The 21,785-nt window shown below is 39.4% G+C and overlaps 1 protein-coding gene across 1 annotated transcript; it reads left to right on the forward strand.

Annotated features, from left to right (window-relative positions):
• The first annotated feature begins 1,658 nt into the window (after positions 1-1,658).
• Positions 1,659-20,846, forward strand: LOC107382689 (serine-rich adhesin for platelets). Its single transcript, XM_015954938.3, has 4 exons — positions 1,659-2,598; positions 13,168-13,277; positions 13,353-13,489; positions 15,167-20,846. Exons 1-4 carry the CDS (start codon positions 2,492-2,494, stop codon positions 20,135-20,137), a joined length of 5,325 nt encoding a protein of 1,774 aa, XP_015810424.3. The 5' UTR covers positions 1,659-2,491; the 3' UTR covers positions 20,138-20,846.
• Positions 20,847-21,785: the final 939 nt, after the last annotated feature.

Genomic DNA, 21,785 nt, shown 5'->3' on the forward strand with positions numbered 1-21,785 from the left:
CACAAAAAACTATGGAACTATTATATATTATATGTTTAAATGGTGAGAAGCAGAAACAAGTTTATTTCTATTCTGGTTATTTCTTTGCTCATTAATTGTATAATTTTTATTGTGTTTTACATTTATGTCTTGAATAAATAAAATTAATTTATTGTAAGAGTGAACATTAGCATAACTTATTAACACCGGCTTTTCCTGGGGGAGCAGCAATTTTCTAGGGGTGGCCATGGCAACCCCTGGCCACCCCTTGGGGGCACTATTGCTCCTAAACCAGATTTGTAATCATCAGTCAAGTGTCAACAATGATTTCAATAACTTCTAATATTCTCTTCATTTATCCACTTAAGTAAAATGTTATAGGATTGAAAAACTGACTCATATGTAATTAGATTAAAACTAATAAACAAAATAATAAATAAATCAGCCATTTTAGTTAATTATAGGTTAACGTGCAGTATTTATGAGATAGTTTGTGGTTAATCTGGCACCACATTCTCCAGATATTCATTTGAAATACTTTTTAAAAAAATTTAACTTTTAGCCTTATTTATGAAACACCTTTTGGACATGGGTTTCTTATTTGATGACAGTTTATCAGCTGAGATCTGTTGCAAATGGGCTAAATCACATCATGCTGTGTTGTTGATCATCTCGATTCTCCCAGTGGAAAATAAATGAGAGTAAAAACAGAAAGAGGGGGCTGAGCTGATCAGATTCTGAAGGGTGTGGAGAAGATGGACAAAAATAGAACCAAACAAGCATCTTTTTGTCATTTTGTGAAGAATCTATGTCTTGTGTCTGTTGAAATGTGAGGAATGTGACACTGCAGAAAACCTGCTCTTACAACATCAACAAACACAAATCATAAGACAGAACATTTTCACCCAAAACATCAGCTCTTTTACACATGTCCCTCATGAGGTTAAAGCTGTAACACTTTATACATGGGATATTTCACTTTATGTAGTGTGTTTTTATTATATTAGCTGTAAATAGGGTGACCAGATGTCCCGCTTTGTACGGGACAGTCCCGCATTTTCATTACTTTTCACGTGTCCCGCAAATTGAGACTCATGTCCCGCATCAAGTTTCTCGTTTCGAGTTTCAGTCTTATAAAATAAACTGTGAAGAAATCTGCCTGTTGCTGTCAATCAAACAGAGGCGGGACTTTAACGCAGATCCAGAGCGTGTGTGGAGCGCACCCGAACCACCAAAACAAGCGCGTGAACACGGAGGAGAAAATGCTGTAAACTCGTGAATTAAACGTGTTCAGAGATACTCTGACAGAGTCTTTGTTGTTTCTAAGGCAATTTTAATGCCTCGGCGCGGAGTCTGATATCAAAAGTAGGTTTTCCAGTCATAATAATAAGACAAGTCCATGATAAACACAATGGAGGCTCTACAGACGGTGCTGCGGTTTCATGTAGAGCCCCTTAAAGCATAATGAGAGAATAAATGGAAGCCTTGATCACTTATTGTCAAAAATTTGAGGCAAAAAGTGATTCTAAGAAACTATTATTAGATTAGATCAGAATTTTTTAGAGATTAGGATCTGATGTTTATTCTCTCACCTTGTTGTCATGCTAAAATATTGTTTTGTTTCTAAATTACGAGAAAAAAAATGCAAAAAAGTATGGATCATTTTTCAAAGAGATGCTGACTGCTGATTTTAGTGGAAAATTCATTAAAAGAAATCATAAATAGATCTACAAAATATTGCTTTACTGTCATTCTGTGGTGGAAAACATTTAATGAAAACTCTGAAAAGCTGCATGTTTTTATTATTGTGGGCCTATCATTAAAATGATCAGAGCCTTCACAGAAGGCCCAAAGAGCCTGAGTTATGTTGTGGTAACTTGAGAGGAACTGTGAAATAGTAAAGGTTTTGCTGTATGTTTCACCATGCTGAATTCAAATAGAATATATGAAATATATTATATAATAAGAATATTAATTTTGTGTATATGTAACAGTGATGTAGGGCTAAAAGGCAGAATACGTTTGTTTGTTTGTTTGTTTGTTTGTTTGTTTGTTTGTTTGTTTGTTTGTTTTTTCTCATTGGAACTTCACGTTGTCCCACATTGAGTAGTCTCTGTCCCACATTTGGCAAGTTGGGATCTGGTCACCCTGTAAATAGTTTACTGTTGTAATAAGGTGATTTTCCACACTGAGAGAAAATTAGATGATGTTTCCGGTTTAGGCTGATGATCACTTTCAGAGGGCAAGGTTCTTACTGTGTTGTTATTAGGTGTGAAAACTGGGACAAGGGAGGTGAAATTTTCCAAATGCTGATCCAGGTGTAATTACCTACCTGCTCTGGTATTAGCGGAAGCGTCGCAGCTCACCTATTGCTCAGCCAGGTATTGACCTTTAACCTGGCAACACCGTTCCTTCCTGCTCATCTCAGTGATGAATTCCTCTCCACATTGTTGAAGATGAGGTGAATTCCCAGGTTGAATACCGATGTCTGACGGAATCGGTTAAACACGGGATGTCAACAAGTGACGCAGGAGAGCTGGAGCTGAGAGGAGAGGCGGCAGCAGCAGTAGCAGAAACGCCTCTGTGCGCCACAGCGCGACCAGCACGGACCGCAATCAGGTAGCGGAAAATCACCTTAAACTTCACTTTAACCACCACATTTTCTCTTTATACGAAGCGGTTTAGCTTTGTAGACGTTGTATGAATTACTACGTACTTTAAAAGCGTGCGTATGTGTTTTAATCGCGGTGCTTCACCTACGTAATGGAACGCAGAGGAGCTTCATGCAGAACTGCATTAAGAAACCGACGGTTTTACGAAATTAGCGCATATCTAAAAATGTGCTTGCCCTATCGACAGAATTATAACTCGTATGAGTACATTCATCCGTGTAGATTAATTCTGCTTTGTAAACATGAAGTTATTTCGTATTTTAAACGACGTATAATGCGTTGAACGACATTTCTCACCATATCGGGGATACTTGACAGCGTTACGCCAGAGTATATTTTAACGTTTGATGAAGCAGATTGACATTGTGTAATAAGCCGTTTAGAGGAATAAGTGTAGCTATAGAAGTTACATTTATTAAATTTATGGTACACGTTTTTATTTCCGCATGTTGGTTAATATTCCTCTCCTAACTCATAAAATGTGACGCATCTGTTCTCTTCTTCTCTGGTTTCTAAACATGTAGCTGTTTTCTCTACACTTGCATGTCTGTTTAGTGGCATTTATCCACTTTCCTCCTGCATGTAAGCGTGAACATGCATCTCCACTGAAACAGGCGAGCTGGTACATGCACGTGAAGGTTTTATTGTCTGTGCATGCCACGGATCAAGCTCCATTTGTGCCTTGCACCTCCTCCTAATTCCTACTGATCCAACATGCTGTACATCAATCCATAGATTAAAACCCAACTTTGAAAAGGTGTGGCTGCAACAGGACACGCCTCTCATTGTCACCTGGATCAGTTTTATACACTGTAATAAATTGTAGGCCAGAATAACTTAAAAACGAAAGTTCAACAGCTGCCATTGTGAGTCTAAACAACAAATATTATTAGATTACAAAGTGGAAAAGTCATTTTGTGTTATTAAAAATACACACAATTCTACATAATGTTAACTTATAAATTAGAGTTAGACATGTATGGTTGTCCATTCAAATTAAAAGTTTTTGTTAACTGAACAAATGGATTAATTGTTTGAACTTGTGTTATCAAAACGGCAGCTGTCATGCCAATACAGGCAAACAGTGAAGCAGGAAGCTAACAACACTGAAAAATGCTGGCTAACTCACACCTCTTACACAACACAAGGAGTTGAATCCTAAGCATTTAACGAGAACTACAACTTTATGTAGTGCAGTGGAGTGAAACGGCACAACGTTCTTATTCCTACAACCGCCCTCCTCACTTTCATTGTCAACATGACAACAACAAATAACTCCATCTTTGGAACACTAAACAAAGCAAAAAGTAAGAACAACTCAACCGCCCACAATAAATGTGCATAAACACTTCAAATTTGAACAAAATAACTAGGGCCCAACCGATATGCTTTTTTCGGGACCGATACCAATATAAAACTTTTAACAAAGGCCGATAGCCGATATAATGGTCGATAAATCTCCCTCACAAAAAAAAAGAATAGAAATTTTCTTAAGCTTAAACCCTTCATTCTCTGCCTTTTGATGCAAACTTATTTCTCTATTACACACCAAAGAACTGTCTCAATAACTCACTAGGGTTTCCAACAAGTAATGTAAATAAAATGTATTTAGCAGATCTCAAAAACAACAGTAAACTGTGGTTTCCACAAATACATTTTAACTTAAAGGAATATTCCACCTCTCAGTATAATTGTGTCTTGTTAAGATTCCCCAGAGTTAGACAAGTCAGAAAAAGCATTTTATAACCAGCCCAATATGATCTGGCAGCAGTTGGTTTTCTTAGTTTAGCATAAAACAATGTAAGTGAATTCACACACATTGTAGTGTTTTTTTTTATGGAGGTGAATGCAAGCCTTCCCTTCCATTGCTTTATGATAAAACAACTGGTTACAAAATGTTTTTTCTGACTTAGCTAACTCTGGGGAATCTAACAACACACACACGTTTAGGGACAGAAGGTCCCTATAAGAATATTAAAATAACAAAAATGCGGCAATAAATAAAACGTAATACTTGTGCTTTGTAACAAAGTAACACTCTGTGGAAGTTAACTTGGTGAACTTATTCACCCTGGACATGAAATAATTGCACATAAGAAACATAAATAAGAATAAATAAATAAAAAAGTTCCAAAACAATAATTTGGGTTCAAAGTTCAAAGGAGTGGAGCCACACAACATGAGTTCATAAAGCTGGCGCCATCTGCTGGATAGGTAGCGCAATATCGGCCGTCTTTTTGGTCGATAGCCGATACTGTTACTTAGGGCTGCTCGATTATGGCAAAAATAATAATCACGATTATGTTGACTGAAATTGAGATCACGATTATTTAGGACGATTTTTCAATTTATGTTGATTTTATTTGTTTTTATTCAGTCATAAAATTGCTCAGGGCACAATCAGGACAAAAATAAGAAACAAGATGATCACTAAAATAACTCCTGATTCCCAGGATAAAAAGACCAATATACTTATAGCTCATAGTCTATGACCCAAGGGCTACAGACCTTGGTTTAACTCATGTAAGTCTAACCAGTACAGACCCAAATACCAATATCTTGCAAATACTGACAGCAAGAATTATACAGTGGCATTTATAACAAATAAATGCAAATAAATTGATGTTCACAAAATGTTGCATAACATTTATTGAGTCGTGTCAAGGTGCTGTAGGTGAGTGCACTAGCACCGTGTCCTCAGAGAGATTAGTTATTAGTTATCAGCGTGAGGAACTTATTTCTACCTTATTTATAAACTATTTATTTACAAGTCCATCAGTTAATGTAATAATTGTCCCAACCACAGCTGCACCCCCACCCCCCAACCCGGTCTCACAGCAATCGGGGCAAACCGCACGTGTGTTTAGCGCGCCGCACGCGCACATTTAGCCGTTTTTAGAGGCTCAGGAGTCCGCAGGTACGGTGTGTGTGTCACTCACTCTGGTTACTCCAACAAGGAGCCGGCTCCGAGAGTCGTTTCTTTAGCGACTGACACATCACTACATAATTCCCTTTCCTAATGTCCTGAAGAACGGTCCGGAGCGCAGGTGGAGTGTTTAGCTAACCTGCAGGAAATGTCGACGACAGTTATCCAGAAAGTAGCTAAGGGTTACCAGAGATGTTTCTGAGATGTTCGCTAGGTACTTTTAGGATTAAAAAGTCAAGAAGGGGGTCTGAAAAGCTGCTAGAAATAGCGTCAAAGTCGCTAAGTTGGCAACACTGTGAGGAGCGCTTCATTTGCAACTCAGGGCAGCGCAAGCGGGAGGAGCAAATAATCGGCTTGTTTTGATTTTTATAATCGTTCAAAACTCAGATCGTAATCGTGATTAAAATTCGATTAATTGAGCAGCCCTACTGTTACTGACCCCAATATCGGCCGGCCGATATATCGGTCAGGCCCTAAAAATAACTAAAGACATGACTACCCACAATGCACCTCATCCACTGCAGCTTTCATAGTGGGCGGGGTCATTTTTTAATCTATAAATTGCAGTTTTAAGGACTGAATGCACGAGAATGAGTAAAATATAATCATTTGTTGAAATAACAAGCAATTTTAAGTTTTCACTAGCAAAACACACAAAACTGAGTTTAACTATTCTAACCTAATAGGGAGGCTTAGGTGAAATAGGAAAAATAAATTGAAACAACTTTTTGAGGCTGTCTTTTTTTTTTTTACATTGTTCGTCTCAGCTAGACATCACTAAGCTTTCTGAGTTATCTTTAGCTTTAAAATGCAGTACCATGGGTAAATCATGTGCAGGAATTGGAACATGACATATGTTTGACAGAGCTGAGCACACACCCACTCTTTAGACCTTAGTTATGTAAGTGCAAGCTGACAGATTGTGCACACACCCACAGAGAGAGAGGCTGACCTGATGATGTGTAAAAGGAAAACACCGACATGGCTGCAGCCCCCAAAGGCCTCTCTGAGATAAGAGTCAGAACAGCATCTAAACAAAGCAAGCCGCTGATAACGATCATAATGCACTCATGACAGGTCAGCTGGGAGCTAAAGATTAAAGGTTTTAGTTTTTGCACAAACTAGATGTCATTAATCACATTTGGTTTGTTCGCTCTGATGAGGGAAAAATCCTCTAAAACATTTCTGTTCCTGCAGATTAATCAACAATCCAGTCTACACTGAAAATATCTTGCGTGTGAGAACTTAAACTGTACATTTTTTCAGTGTCTGTTTGAAAATTTATTTTTCTAACCCTAAAATATTGAAAACAGGAAAATGACCGTTTTTAAAAAGTCACACGAGTTTGGTGATTTTTAAAGAATCGGATAAACTTTTATAGTTTTCTTCTCATAACTAAGATAAATGTGATGTCTTGTAGTTTTAAAGTGATCTTTGTAATTTAGACTCTCTTACATAACCACAGGACATGAATATTAAAACATTTTAATGGTTAGATAAAAAATAGCATCAGATAGCTGCATAAATATTTTTTTTACTAAGGCAGTGCGGAGAAAACACTGATGCACTAAAATATTGTGATGTTATGTATTATAATTCTGAATCGTTCTTTAAAAGCAATGTATTGGTTTTATTTAAGGAGAATTTCCTTGCAAACATTTACTGTATTTCTTATGTGCAGTGCAATTCCAACTCCAGCTGCTAGGTGGCAGCAGTTTACTGCCTTTGTTTTGACGGACTAATGAAATCTCACAATAACACAGGATCTAATCGGAGTTTTACAAATCAATTCAGTCTGAAAAATTGCAAATATTGTCTTGTTTTGGTATCACAATACATTGTATCGTCAGGCTTGTATCGTGATATTTAGCATATCGCCAGATTCTTGCCAAGGCACACCCCTACACAGTATTAAGACAGGTTTTTAAGTGTTGGACCCATAACCATGAGATTGCAGACTTCCTCATACCTCGGCAGCTTTGATTTGACTAAACGAGACGTGAGCTAAACCTCATCGGGAATTGTGCGGATGCGATGAACACTGTTGGGGTGGATATTTAAGAAGAAACAATTAAGCGTTCATACCAGAGAAAGTGAACACACCCAGAGAAGTGCACTAAGAGAGATACACTGCCTAGAGACCAATTAGGAGGGTTGGGTGCTTTGCTCAAGGGCACTTCAGTCCAAGGACAGTGTTCCTGCTTTACCACTCCACCCAACATTTTTGTTGCGAGTTGAGAAAACCAACCAGCAGCTTTGATGGTTCTGAGCTACATCTGTAACCTTTATACTGCCTTATGGGAATGTGGGCTAAACACCAGCTCCTGGTCCACCATCATACACCAGTCCTCCTAAAGACACTGTTACCTTCAGGTTTACAGGCACTAATGCTGCTTTGATGTGTTAATATTTCCGCCACTGCCTACGGGGGAAGTAAGACTTGAAAACACACTGAAGGTGTGCCGTCCTTGGCATGTTTTGGAGAACACAAGCATCTCCTGCCCTTCCTCCTCACATTTCTGCCTGCCTCTCTCTCCCTCATGTCTTGTCATGGCAGGCTTTCATGCAGAGTATTCTCTAGTCAAATAGGACCAGCGAGTCACCCCTGAAGGCAAGGTGGGGATGCTTCAAGCTGCAACTATGAAAAACCAAAGAAAACAATACAAATATGGCTCAATCTAGCAAGGAGTCTTCATGCAAATGATGGTGAACTGCCCTGTTGGAGGTGATGACTAGTATTCACTTGTGTTTACCTAACAAAGGTTGCAGTGACCGTGACACATCGAGATAACCGGTCATTGTTTTGCTGTCATTGTGGTGATGAGTATTTAGCACTCTAGCGTGGGTTCAGTCGTGGGTAACTGCAGTAAAATGCACAAACGGATGTTTTAGTGACTGCATGAGTGGGTGTGTTCGCTCTGATCGGGCTGCAGGAGAAAGTGTTCACTTGTTACGTAAGACTTGTTAATCAGACTGGCGCTTTCAGAGTGATAAGGCGAGAGAAGTGTTGAGACTTATCTCTCTGCTTGGTTACATCTAGATGTACATCCATCTATAGAAGGGGTGGATTATTTATTATTGCAGGCGGCTGAAAGGGGAAAAGCCGGTGCTTTTTTTGTTTGTTTTTGTGGAACCACCAGGCAAATCCTAAAACCCACTGGCAGTAATCCCTGGATGTACTGGATCAGCATTTGAACTTGAGTCAGCTTTACACATTTTTAGCCATGAGAGTCCATCACAACCATACTAACAGAGTCAGGTTTTGCATTTTGTCAATGTTTGATGAGAAGAGTAAAAATCATAATAATAACATGATCTTGGTATAAAACTTTAGCTAGAAAGGTGGCATGTTCATATTTAGGCACTTATTGGCTTGTTTTTTCGGCTTGAAATATAAAAAAAAGATAAAATAATCATAGTTTGATATAGGGATGTTATAAAAAATAAAATGTTGGAGCCGGTTCCAATATTAATATAGCTGTCATGGCCAATAACCAATATTAAACATATGCCAAGCATCGTCAGTTATCAATACTGATGCCAAAAAGTTGTGCATCCCTAGTTTGATAATAAAACAAATGAATTTTAAAGCTAAATTGTTTGTAAATAATCATTTAAGAAGCTGAAATTACCCCCGGCATAATGTAATAAATGTCTTATATTTTATCTTTAGTTTACATAACAATAATAAATAAACAGTCACCCTAATAATCAATAAAAAGTTTTTATGATGTGTTTTTACATGTCTCTAATTATTTCCCTTTAAATCAGTCTGTTTTCTCCAGTTTCTTTGTTCCGTAATAACTACAGACTTCAGGCTGACTCATAAAGCGTGGCTCTAAAGGCCTGTAATTACTCACTGTGCTTTTACTTTAAAATGTATTTTTATGCTGTTTACATGTAGCGTATTTGTAATTTGTGCTTTTTGGAGGGTTTCGTATTGACTAATAGAATGTGTATTTTTGCTCAAAGGTCTCTGTAACCTTTTTTATAATAAATGTGCTTTTGTCTCTAGTAAAAATGATGAGTTGTTTTCTGTGGGGAGGCTCCTGTTTCGGGTACAACCTTGTCCGAGGGACAATGGCAGGATTACGAGTCTTAATCTTTAATATTCATTATATTCAAACGTCTCACCTCAGGTTGGCTAAAAGCAACACAGCTCTTCCACTGCCTTCCTTAATAAACTCAGATTATGTATGTATTTTCTTGGGTACAAAATGTTGATGTTTTATCTCCACAAAAGACATAAGTCTGGAAGTTTTCTGCCATGCTCTGGAGTTGTTCATGCTTAGCTTCTACTTGCCCAGATGAGGTCACAAGCCAAGATAGAGTCCGTATTTTCTCCTGTGACATATAGGACCCTGGCTTCTTCTTACTGGATCATTTTCCTTTTTTCGGATAATGCTGGAGATGGGGGACCTCTCCTTCCTGACCCCTTGGGCGATGTCGGTAGTCACTAACCTAGAGGTAAAACTGGATACTGCCTGGTTGTGCGTTCCTGTTTCTTACAGCTCCAACAGATTGCTAAGATCAAGCCAGTGCTGTTGAGTAGGGATGCACCGATGGATCGGCATTTGATCCCAATTGGCCGATAGCGCCCCTATCGGTTTTGATCGGAGTTTTCAAAATAGATCAAAGCAGACCGATCAGGTAGGGTTGTCACGGTAATCGGTGTAGCGGTAAACCCCGGTAAAAAAAAGTTGACAATAATAATAACCGTCTTGTTTTTAAAAAAACTATATTATCTCTGTGGGTTTACCATGGCTGCGGTGTAGGCGCGGTGACCCTTACCAGCCACCATATCATCTGCTGAAGTTGCCGGCGGCACATGCGCGCTTTGATGTTTACAACCAAAACTTTCTTGAAGCCAAAGCTGAAATAATGGCCAAAGGAGGAGACGGAGATGCATCAAATCTCATGATACATCTGCATGACCATCACCCACAACTCTACAGTCAACGCAAGGCAAGCTAACGTTAGCGTTTTAGCTCAAATGCGTGATCCGAGGATTTGGGTTGAGGGAGAATGCAACGAGTGGCTATATAAAGCAGCCGCAGCGCTGCTACCTGCATATAAACCGTGTCGCGGACACCCCCATGTTGAAATGACGCTATGCATTACGGGGCTCCCAGGGGCAGATAAGAGTTGGTCTCTCTCCGAGAATAATTATGAATTTAACAATGATTACTGCCTGATGACATTTTCCCTTAATCTGCAAAGCTCACTGGAAGAACACAAACCGAGGACGATATTTTCCTGATATAGGGTTTATTACTCAAGTACGGGTAAAAAAAAGTATCTGATTAGAAGGCTACTTGAGTACTGAGTGTCATCTGATCTAATATTTTTAAAATGATGACCTCAAACAGACATAAAATAAGAAGTTATGGGCAAATATTGGTATTTTAAAGACTAAAGGGGAAAAATGTAAACAAATAAACAACATAATTACAAAAATAACACATTTTAGGCAAAATTTAGACACAAACTGATGACAATATTTCCTGACATACAGGGTTTATTTAATTGTGTGAAAATGTAGCACATTAAAAAAAATATCGCGATAATACCGAAAACCGTGGTAATTTTGGTCACAATAACCGTGAGATTAAATTTTCACACCGTGACAACCCTAATACAGACCATTTTAGATTAGGTTACATTTCCTTTATTCCCAGATGATGTAGTTTGTAGCACTCATTATAATGTTGTAGAAAATTTCTGGCCAATCCATGTGATCGGTATCGGTGATCAGCATTCTTTGATATCGGTATCGGTGATCGGCAGCAAAAAGCCTGATCGTGCATCCCTACTGTTGAGACCACGTGTGGAAACGGTTCTACGTGCATTCGTACTGTCTCACCTTGATTATTGTAATGCTGTGTATGCTGGTGTGAGTTCAGGTACAGTTGCCCACCTTCAGCTTGTTCAGAACTCTTTTGCACATTTCCTGACTGGTTCTACAAAGAGGGACCACCACATCACTCTGATGTTGGCTCAACTTGACTGGCTCCCAGTTGAGTACCGGATTAGGTTCAAGATATTGCTGCATGCATTAAGGGCCCTACTGGGCACTGTGCCTTTTTACCTCTCAGCAATGATCCATAGCTATGCTCTCTCATGGGTCTTGGACGTGCTGCGGTTCTAGGTACATGGATAGGCGAGACTGTGCGTTCTTTATGGTGACCTCTGGAATGTGTTACCTTTGTTTGTGAAGCCGGCACCATTCCTCCAGTCCTTCAAGCATCACTTTAAAACACACTTTTATCGATTGGCCTTTCCCTCATGTAATCATGATCTGGTTTCATTATGTTTCTTGGTCAGATATTGGTAATGAGTTTCCTTGACTTTCCGTAGTCAAACTTGGTTTTATTGGATTTCATTAATTATTTTTACTTTGATTGTTTTTTGTTAAGGATATATTGTCTTCCTTGTATCTGTTTTAATCTTTTTTTTATCTTCATTTGATCTATTTCATCTTTTTCTTGTTGTACTGTGTCAGTGTACCGCTCCTTGGGCCTCCGCAGGGGTGATGGAAGGTGCTATACAAATTAACTTGATGATGATGATGATGTTAGGCATACATATGCAACTCAGAGTGGTCAATCATATTTAAAAAAAGAACAAGTATTACACTGTTTCTCAGTGAACTAGACCCTTAAGGCACCAGCGTTATACACGATAACACCCTAATTTAGTCCTTCCTTTAACCAAAAACACACCTCATACAGTGTTTAGTGAGATCATGTTTTCAGATAAAGTAATTCCTTGTAACTAGGTATGTGTATTAGTGAAATTCTGGTGATACTATATGTATCATGATACGGGGAGACAATACGATATATCACAGTTAGGGCTGGGCAATAAATCGAAAAAGTATTGTTATCTAAATTTCTGACTCTTATCATGATAATTTTTCCCATGTCAATAAATTTGATCATAAAAAAATGAAAAGATGTGTGTAGATAGGCAGCGTTCATGTCCCTTTAAGAAATTGTACCACCTTGAGTCACGTAAAAATGTGACTCAATGTAATACGTGTGACAGCCCCATCTAGTGGACAACTTTTTTTCTGCGCATACCTGTAGTTATCGTCCATTTATCGTTATCGAGGGGAAATCCTCAATATATCGTGATATTAATTTTAGGCCTAATCGCCCAGCCCTAATTACGATATATTGCAATACATTCAGCCAGACGATATTAATGATTTTTTTTAGACTGAAGCTATTGTAGGAAAAGTCAACAAACAGTCCAAACTGATGCACAACATGTTTAACATGAGATATCTGAACCATAATAGAGGGATTTACATTTCTGTGGAAACAAAACCCATTGCACCCTGCTGCCAACTAGCGGTTGAAAAGAAAGTACACAAATGTGTGCATGAAAATTCTTCCAAAAATTCAATACACAGCTTTTTAATATCCATATAATATTGTAGGAAAAATATCACAATATATTCAATATTTTCTTACATCCCTACTCGTAACCATATAAATAGTAAAAGTTGTAATCAGATTTCCAGTTTTTTACTTTTAAAAACACTCTAAAATAACCCAACTTTCTAATTTTGTGTTATGTTTTTAGAGAACATGAGGATGAATATTTGGAAAGATTCAACCACAAGAATAACAAAACAAACACTGAATTGCCGGAGCAGAACGCGACGGTCGTCAATCAGGAAGAGACACTCAAAGGTAAAGCTTGCATCACTCGCGCATCATTAGAGATGAGACGTGAAGGTCATTTTTTTTATTCTGGATGTGTTGCAGCACTGATAGTCGACAGTTTAGGTGAATCCAACCCTTCAGTTGTCCAGGTCCAAAAGTTCTGTTGGGTCCAGTTTCACCTCCTTGACCATCTACAAGCCAGAGCTGAGCCTCGGGAGCACTTTAGACCTGCAGTCCAGGTACAGTACTGAGTCTGAGGTTTGGCCTCTGATAGTCATAAAGTCCTTACAGCCGTGTGTTTTTCTTACATGTAGTCAAACAGTAACAGCCCTGTCGGTAAAACCGATTAATAGACCACTTTTCTGTCTTTCATGCGTTTTAGTTTAAACGTGTAGAAAGACACAAGTCTTTTAGTTTCCTGTTCAAAAACCTGACTTTACATCGTCAGAGTTAATGTGTGATACAGTTTAAAAAGTCATCCACCCATAGTATGACTCTTTTTCTTATTCTGCTCACTTGAGTCTGCCATGAAACACCACAATACCACGTATTTCTGGAGAATATTTAACTTTTCCCATTAGAAATTTCATGAGCTGCAGTGAAATTGTTGTTTGTAGATTAAAAGAGTATATCCAGCACATATTTCCTCAAACATATTTCAAATATCTCCAACAATGTGACTTACACAACATTCTTTGTTGGTCAACTTTTTTTTAACCCTTTCTAATCTGTTAAGTAGCTCTCGTATCAAGTGTGTGGAGTAGGAATTATTTTTGTGATTCACATAAAAATGAAACAAATTAAGAAGTACATTAACAAATGCCCATGAGGTGTGAAAAGAAGCACTTGAGACGATGAGAAAAACTGTTTAGAAGAAGTGAACGGTGGAGCGTAATGCTGTCAGTCCTGTCGGTCGGCATTCCCAGAGCATCGGTTAGACGTGTAATCCCTCAAATGTTTCCCATAAAAACATTACTGTAGAAGAAGGGAAGGTAGGGTGTGTCAGTTGGAGCAGGTGAGTTCTGTTTAACTCCTATTTTCGTTTTCTAGACTTCACATGTTTCCAGTTTATTATTAGCACATTTATAACAGAAACTGCAAACAGTCGTGGGTGTTTTGTGACTTAATTCAAGAAATACAGCAATCTTTGTCATTCTGAGACTAGAATTCTGTTTCCTGTTCTCTGATGCCAGAGCAGAGAGGACAGGCTGCACATTTCAGGTAAAGAAAATCGCTAACTGGCAATAATAAAGTAAAATGAATCCCTGCTACAATAAATTAAGAAATTGAACAAATGATGCAAATCAAATGACAAATGCATTTAACTCCACCAAAAAGGTTCCCAATCTAATCAGGTGTCAAATGTAAGGCTTTCCATTCTTCGGATGCCACCTTGCATGAATAGATTATTACAAGTGCCGCCTAACACATCTGACATTGCTTATTATTATTTTAACAGTTAGAGGAGACAGGGTGTGTGTACTTTTGTGTACATGTCCTTGGAACTCTCTTATGTTGTTCCAAAAAAAACCTGTTCGTCAAGACTTCAACCTCGAAAATAGCCATGTCATGGGAAAGTAACACTTTAGAGACGCTCTGGCTCATGCCAGCTGGCAATTTGAAATGCTGATAGCAGGCAGACGGCTATAAAAGCAAGAAAAAGTCTCTCATTGCTGTGCAAAGAATTTGCATTGGTAAGATAAGTGCAAGCTGACTCATGAAAGCAGTGATACATCTCTGAACTAAAGTTTATACACACATATGTAGTGTTGATTACAATGTACACAAAAATACACTGCAAAAAGGGATTTTTAAGAAAGTAAAAATGTGTATTACTATAATCTAACTTATTTAGCAAATTGTCAGAGTTGTGTACAACATACAGGCAATGGCAGTGAATATCTGTGTCTTCTCAGGTTGATGGAAGAAGATCAACTCCAGACACCTGTTTAGGGACAGTCGGCAACTGTCCACTTCAGACTGATCTTTGTCAAGCCAAGAAGGAAGACAAGATCATCTCAGATGTTTATCGGGAACTAAGGATTACAACAGACCTGATTAAAACTCATCCTCCTAATGGCAACTGTAGACCACATGAGCATAATAATGGCTTGCATTTATCTTCATGTGTGTCACAACCAAGGATTTACACTTCGTCTCTACCTGGAACTGAAGCAGAAAAGGATATAAAGCATCATATAAACTTTGATAACCTTGAAAAACTGTGTGACCCCCACGGGAATATGCTTTCCTCCACCATGGTGACAGTTCTGGCTGCCCCCTGGAGTGGTCGACTAAGGAGGACTAAAAGATTTGATGGAACAGGTTCTTCAGAGTCTCCAGCTGATTTGCAAGATGTTTCAAATACTGCAACAAAGAATGACCATGGTCTTCAGGAGACTTCGAGCCAGAGTGCTTTAACAGATGGGTTGTACTGCCCAACTTTTGTTCCACTTTTGAGCACCAGGAGGAATACTGCAGGATGGTCAGCTAAAAGTGACCCTTCAAGCTTGGACTTGGAATCCAAAAGGATAATGACTCAGACTGTCTCTTTGGATTCAAGTGGTACTTGTCCTTCAAACACAGCTCCGTCTCCCTGGTCTCCTTTACTTGATCCAAATGAAAGAAGGACTCACCAAACAGGACATCAAGGACGCATATCTTCAGAACCAACGACAAGTAGTCTGCTTCTGTCTTTGAGAAGAGTAAATTCCAACACCACAAACTCTAATACAAACTTCATTTTCCCTGAAGTAAGCAAATCGCCTTTGAGCAGTTCTCCAAATGATCAAAATGGAAAACTTACCACACACCTCTCTCAGACTTCTTCTGCCCAAAATGAACAACAGAGACCAAGGCCTATCCTTTCCCATTCACACATTCCTTATGGCTCAACTGAAACTGGACCTGTCTATTTCCCAGCATTTTCAAATGACAGAGAGGGTAATGCACCGAATGTTAGAAACAATTCGTTCACCATGCAAGCTCAAACAGTAAACATGATTCCAACCTCGCTTACATCTTCCAAACATCTATTTCAGGATAACAGACCACTAGAGAGGCAACAGAGCAATGTGGGTTCTGATAAACCAACCCCACTTTCAGATACCTTTCTCTCCTCTGCTAGACATTCATCATATGATCAAGCCAGAGTTTTAAAAACTCACTCGCTTCCTAGACGGACAACTCTGACATCTACTTCCTGGTGGAAACAAGTTTCCCCAGAAGGCAGTTCTCATCTTAGTCACAGTGACACAGTCAACACAAAAGACAAGTCTGAAGCAGACTCTCCATGTCTGACAGACAACAAAAGACTGATTAGTCAAATCCTCAGTAGCAGAGACAACAACAATACATCAGAGTCAGTTTCCAAAGGTAACATGAACCTCGCTTTGAAGACACCAGAATCAGAAATGCTCATAAAACAGCAGTATAGCTTATTTGCAGACAAGAGAGAACCACCAAAAGCTCACAGTATGCCTGATTGTTTGCCCACTTCTAAACTTAGCACAGCAGCAGCACAAAAAACACCAGTAAACACCAACCACCCCATAAAAAAGGATGCCAGTGGTACTTCGTTAACATCAAATTTAAAAGAATTACCAATAACTGCATATAAACATCAGACCTCAGATTGCAGTAAAAAGTATAATAATTCTCCACACAAAACCAACAGTATCCACACATCTGTACACAACATGGACTCTCAAACATTTACCAAGTCACCTCTTACTCATGATCTTACCACTATGAACAGTCAAGCTCCTGTTTCTGGCATCCCCACTACCCCAAACACCAAAAACAATGTTTCCTTCCTGTCTCCTCCAGATTCTTCAAAGACCTGTATTAATGTTTCTACATCCAATACTCTAAAGTTCAGCAACATAGCTACCGTCACACCTCTTGGTTTTCAGAGGAGTTATGCCTGTCTGCCTAAACCCTTCCGCACTAAAACTGTGTCCAGCCTGATTTCTCAAGTCAATTCTGTCACCAAAACAAAAAGTAGCTCTGTATCCACCACTCCCACTACATGTTCTTCTACCACTGCTGATACCCCACCAGTTCTTAGCCCTTCTGTCTCTTCTGCCATTACAGCTCCCAATTTTACCACTGCCTCCTCCTTTCTAACCCCCCCTGCAACCCCGGGAACAACTAGCCCCAACTCAGAAACAACCACACCCAAATTGAAAAGTATGTTCAGCAACAGCCTGGAAAGAGAATCAAAGAAACAAAGTCTAAGGTTAGAGGGAAAGAAGGAGAGGCGAGTAACATGGGGGGACTCTGTTGATGTGAAATGCTCAGAGCCGGAGTCAGATTCTTTGAAGGCCCAAACAAACCTGTTATCTCCCTCTAGGCCTATTCAAAGTACTCCATCAGTCTTCTCCTTTTTACCACCAGGCAGTCCAAAAGAAGGTACATCTCCTGTTGTCTCCCCTAATCCCAACATGTTCAGCACAGAGTTGGTAAAAGGAGAGAAACATCCCTCCTTTTCCTCTGACTCTGCAGACTTAGCAGCCAGAGAGCATGAGAAAAGCAAATACAAAACTGGTGATACTTTAAACTTTGACCTGACAAGACAGGGCTTAAGTACATCCAAGCCAGAAGAAATGCCATCAAAGGAATCTGGCTTTGTAAAGTGTCGTTTTTCTGCTCCTCTCTCCCTCCCACCTGACTTCTCAAGTGGTCTCAATGTGCGTTATAGTACCCCACCTTACTCCACCTTAATGTCTAGCAGGCAAACACAGAGAGAAAAGTTCATACCACATTCATTTTCTATTTCACAATCGCCTCAGTCAAATTATTCTGCACAAACTTCCCTAAGTGCTGACCAACATGTGGCACTGACTTCCAAACCACCCCTGTCCCCTATCAGACCGTCCCAGCCCTCCTTGGTATTCCAAAGGGCAACTGCCACGCAAGACTGTTCAATCGGCAAGCTTTCAGATACTGATAAAGTCAACAATAATCACATCAAGGACCACAATCAGATTCATTCAAACAGCCAGATACAGCTTCTTGATAACAGAGTTCATGTCAGCTCACAGTCTCTTTCAGGTGATGAAGAACACACTTTTTCCTCTACGTGTGTGACTGAGACGCTGATTTACAGCATTAAACCCAAAGTAGATACAGCTACTGCTGCTCAAAAGGGCACCACACCTAAATCTTTGCAACATGGCACAAACACATTGGTCTCTATGGAGACCAAATCAAACACAATGCAGAGTACCGAAACAGTCAGACAACTGTATTCAGACCAGAGCTCCAATAATAGCAAATCTAGTGAAAGTCATCCCTGCAGTAAGGACAGCAACAGTTGTAGCATGAAGGAGAATGTGCAGAGTAAAAGCAGATTTTATTCAATCGAAGCTAATAATGAACAAAGTCCAAAGAAAAACCGGTTTACTCTCAAGAGAAGTGCCAGCACACCAAACTCTAGTGTACCCGTGTCAGAGAGGGTCAACAAGAGTTACAACAAAATGGACCAGATGTTACACAGGTTGAAACAAAAGTTCAGCTCAAGACGACCTGATGAAGATTTAACATTTCCATGGAAATGGAAGCGAAATTCACAAACACCATCTGTTAGTGGATCAAGTGATATGAGCTGTGTCAGCGATAACAGTTTGGACAGTACAAAAACTCTGGAGGAACAAGGGCAGGAGAAAGAGATGGTACTGAATCATGTTTCAGCAAATATAGACAATACTAAAACACTCTCAGAGAATAGATACGCTATCATACCAGCCCTAGATGTTGGAGAACCAAAGGTGGAAAACGAGTTAGCTGCAACTCAAGCCTTTAGTCAAGGTGCCTATCTAGAACAAGCATCCAAAGTTCATCTCACTGTCCACAGCCCAACTGACCTTGACCCAACAAATCACTTGGCTCCTGGTTCAGATCCAAATGCTGACAGGAGCCCCTCTCCTACTTCTTATCAGACTCTGTGCAGGAGATCTACACCTAGCCCCAGAAGCCCATTCTCACCTTTCTCTTCTATTTCTCCTCTTTCCCCGTTTCCTTCTCCTGATGGGGCAGATGACAGTGTATTTTACAGCCCAAAGCTGCAGCGCCGAAGGGAGTCCTCTTCCCCATGTGATCCAAGAGAAAGAATCAGCTTAGGAAGCTCAAGAAGAAGTCGGGCCTCCATAGGTCCTCCCAGTATAAGTCCAGTACAAGATAAAGAGTATGTTGCTTCCTCTTATGCTGATTTAAAGTATGGAATAGAACCTGGTAGATCTTTTTCTGTAGGTTCTGTTCTCTCTGGGAGATCCTCAAGGCCTGGGCGTATTTCGACTGGATCCAGGTTTATGAGTGTGGGTGACCTTTCTCAGTCCACCTTGTCTTGTGCAGGCCATGGCAAAGAACTATATCAGGGTTCTCTTCCACCTGATTGGACGGGAGATTTTCATTGCCAGCCTACTAATGATTGCCGAATATCAAATTTCTTTGGTGATACCAGTAACACGCGCTCCAGGTCTCTACCAAGATCCTGGACCCGATTAATGACTAGCTGGAACTCAGGAGTCCCTCCTTCTCAGTCTGTGACTGCCTCCACCGCAAAGCCAGCTCTTCTTCACAGCCCCACCATGAACACTTGTCAATCTGCATGGGATACAGAAGGTCCTCCAACCCCTCCTCTAACCCCTCCGCTGTCTCCGGTGACTAGACGCATGTCCAAACCTCCCAGTTTGTCTTCTTCCCCTACCTTTTCCCCTGTTCAGCAAGGTGACATCCAACCATCCCAAAGACATTTACCATCCAGGAGGTATGTATCCAGCCTCAGCACCTTTGATGAGTCAACAGACAGTGGCTCAGACACAACCACAGATGATGAATACTACCTAGAGTCAGATGACGAGGTAGGAAAAGAGACTGAGCTGTGAAAGCAGAATGTTCTCTAAGTTTAAAGACAAACAAAAAACTCCAAAAGAAGAAAGATGTACAAACTTTTTCATGATTACCTCTGTTTGTTTTTCTTTTTTTCTCTTAACAAAGAAGGCATGAGGGCAGCTGGGACAACAATCCACCTGCTTGGCTTGCTTGTTGAAAGTGATAGCTGCAGTTGTGGCCAGAAGTTTTACACTGGATGAGCTATCTGGATAGAGCCAGTTTAAATGCAATGTACAGTATATTATACATGACTGCAGAGCTCTAATTTATAAATACCAAGTTGCTACTGTCTGTTATTAAATTTGCTGCATGGTAGAGGTGTACAACGTGGCTGTATTACAGAACAAAGCTCTCTTTGGTTAAGCTTTCAGCAATAGATCAGTCTTTGGGTTGGCATTTCATTGCACCAGGTGACAGGATACATGTATAAATGAGCTGTCATGATATTTTTATGATCCACCCTGGGTTTTAAAAATTGAAGGGAGTATTGCATAACGTTTGGAGCATAAAACAGGAAAGCTTTATTTTCTTATCTATTTTAAACCATTGTCTTTAAAAATGATACACTGGAATGAAACTCAACACTAGCATTTGCCATCAGATATTAAGTGTTCTACCCAGTGCCTGCTTTTATTTGCACAGTGACAATATTAAATCTTTAATATATGTGTTTCATAAATAAATTCAAAATTTCTAACAAAATCCCATGTTGTTAGTGTTTCTGTTGGTTTTACTTTTGGTGCTACAGCGTTACCCAACATGAGGTATTTATTTATAATGTCTTCATCACAGGGAAGGTGAAAAAAGTCTGGAAACATGAGTGATGAGGCTACATTTTTGTCTGCAGGGACTTTTCTCCACCCACACGAATCTGTATATTTGGATGCTGTAAGTCAGACAGTTGTGGTAACCAGTAAACCCCTCTGGTATATGTTAGATTACATCAATAACTCACACTTTAACTTACTGGGAACTTTATGTTTTGACTTTCTGAGGGTTTTCACACAGAGGCAACACATTCATCTTCGTCTTATTACCCATGACTTCATCTGGGAAGGGCATTGTGGTTTGCTCCGTGTGTCATCATCCATAATGGCTTAGGATCTACTTTTCCATGTTACACTACTGTGCAAAAATCTTTGGGCCCCCAGTCATTTATTATATTTAGCCTCCCATGAATCACACCTTGTTGTGATTTTAAAGGTTTTTGGTGACTAGTTCACCAGATTTTCTAAACTATTTTTTTTCTTGTATTTTCTTTAGTGGGAGGTTTTTATTTTTTTTAGTACTAAGCTGCATAAAAGGGATCTTGAATCTCATTGGATAAGGAATTAAACCCCAACATTGAACTGTCTCTTTTGGTGCTGTTTAGTACAAACCCTTTTCAGAAATATGAAAGGGAATGAATTATGTTTTTAACTAAACAATTGTTTACAAAAAGCTACTATCAGTAAAGGGTAATGCACCCCTTTAGATGTATTTTTGGGTGTATCTGTGTGCTTTTAAAAGAATATCTCATTAACTACTGGAGAGGTTGAGAGCTCAATTCAAAATGGCCTCTGCATCCAACTGATCATTAATAAATAAATAGTTATAATTAAGTTAATTTACAACTCTTTAAGGGTGACAGTAGCTGAGACT

Source organism: Nothobranchius furzeri, chromosome 7 (genome assembly GCF_043380555.1).
Source record: "Nothobranchius furzeri strain GRZ-AD chromosome 7, NfurGRZ-RIMD1, whole genome shotgun sequence".
NCBI lineage: Eukaryota > Metazoa > Chordata > Actinopteri > Cyprinodontiformes > Nothobranchiidae > Nothobranchius > Nothobranchius furzeri.

Excerpts from the sequence above, each read along its gene's own strand:
- LOC107382689 (XM_015954938.3), top strand. The coding sequence starts at position 2,492 with ATGTCAACAAGTGACGCAGGAGAGCTGGAGCTGAGAGGAGAGGCGGCA. Across the intron at positions 2,599-13,167 it reads CCAGCACGGACCGCAATCAG|AGAACATGAGGATGAATATT; the intron begins GTAGCGGAAAAT and ends TTATGTTTTTAG. Across the intron at positions 13,490-15,166 it reads ACTTTAGACCTGCAGTCCAG|GTTGATGGAAGAAGATCAAC; the intron begins GTACAGTACTGA and ends GTGTCTTCTCAG.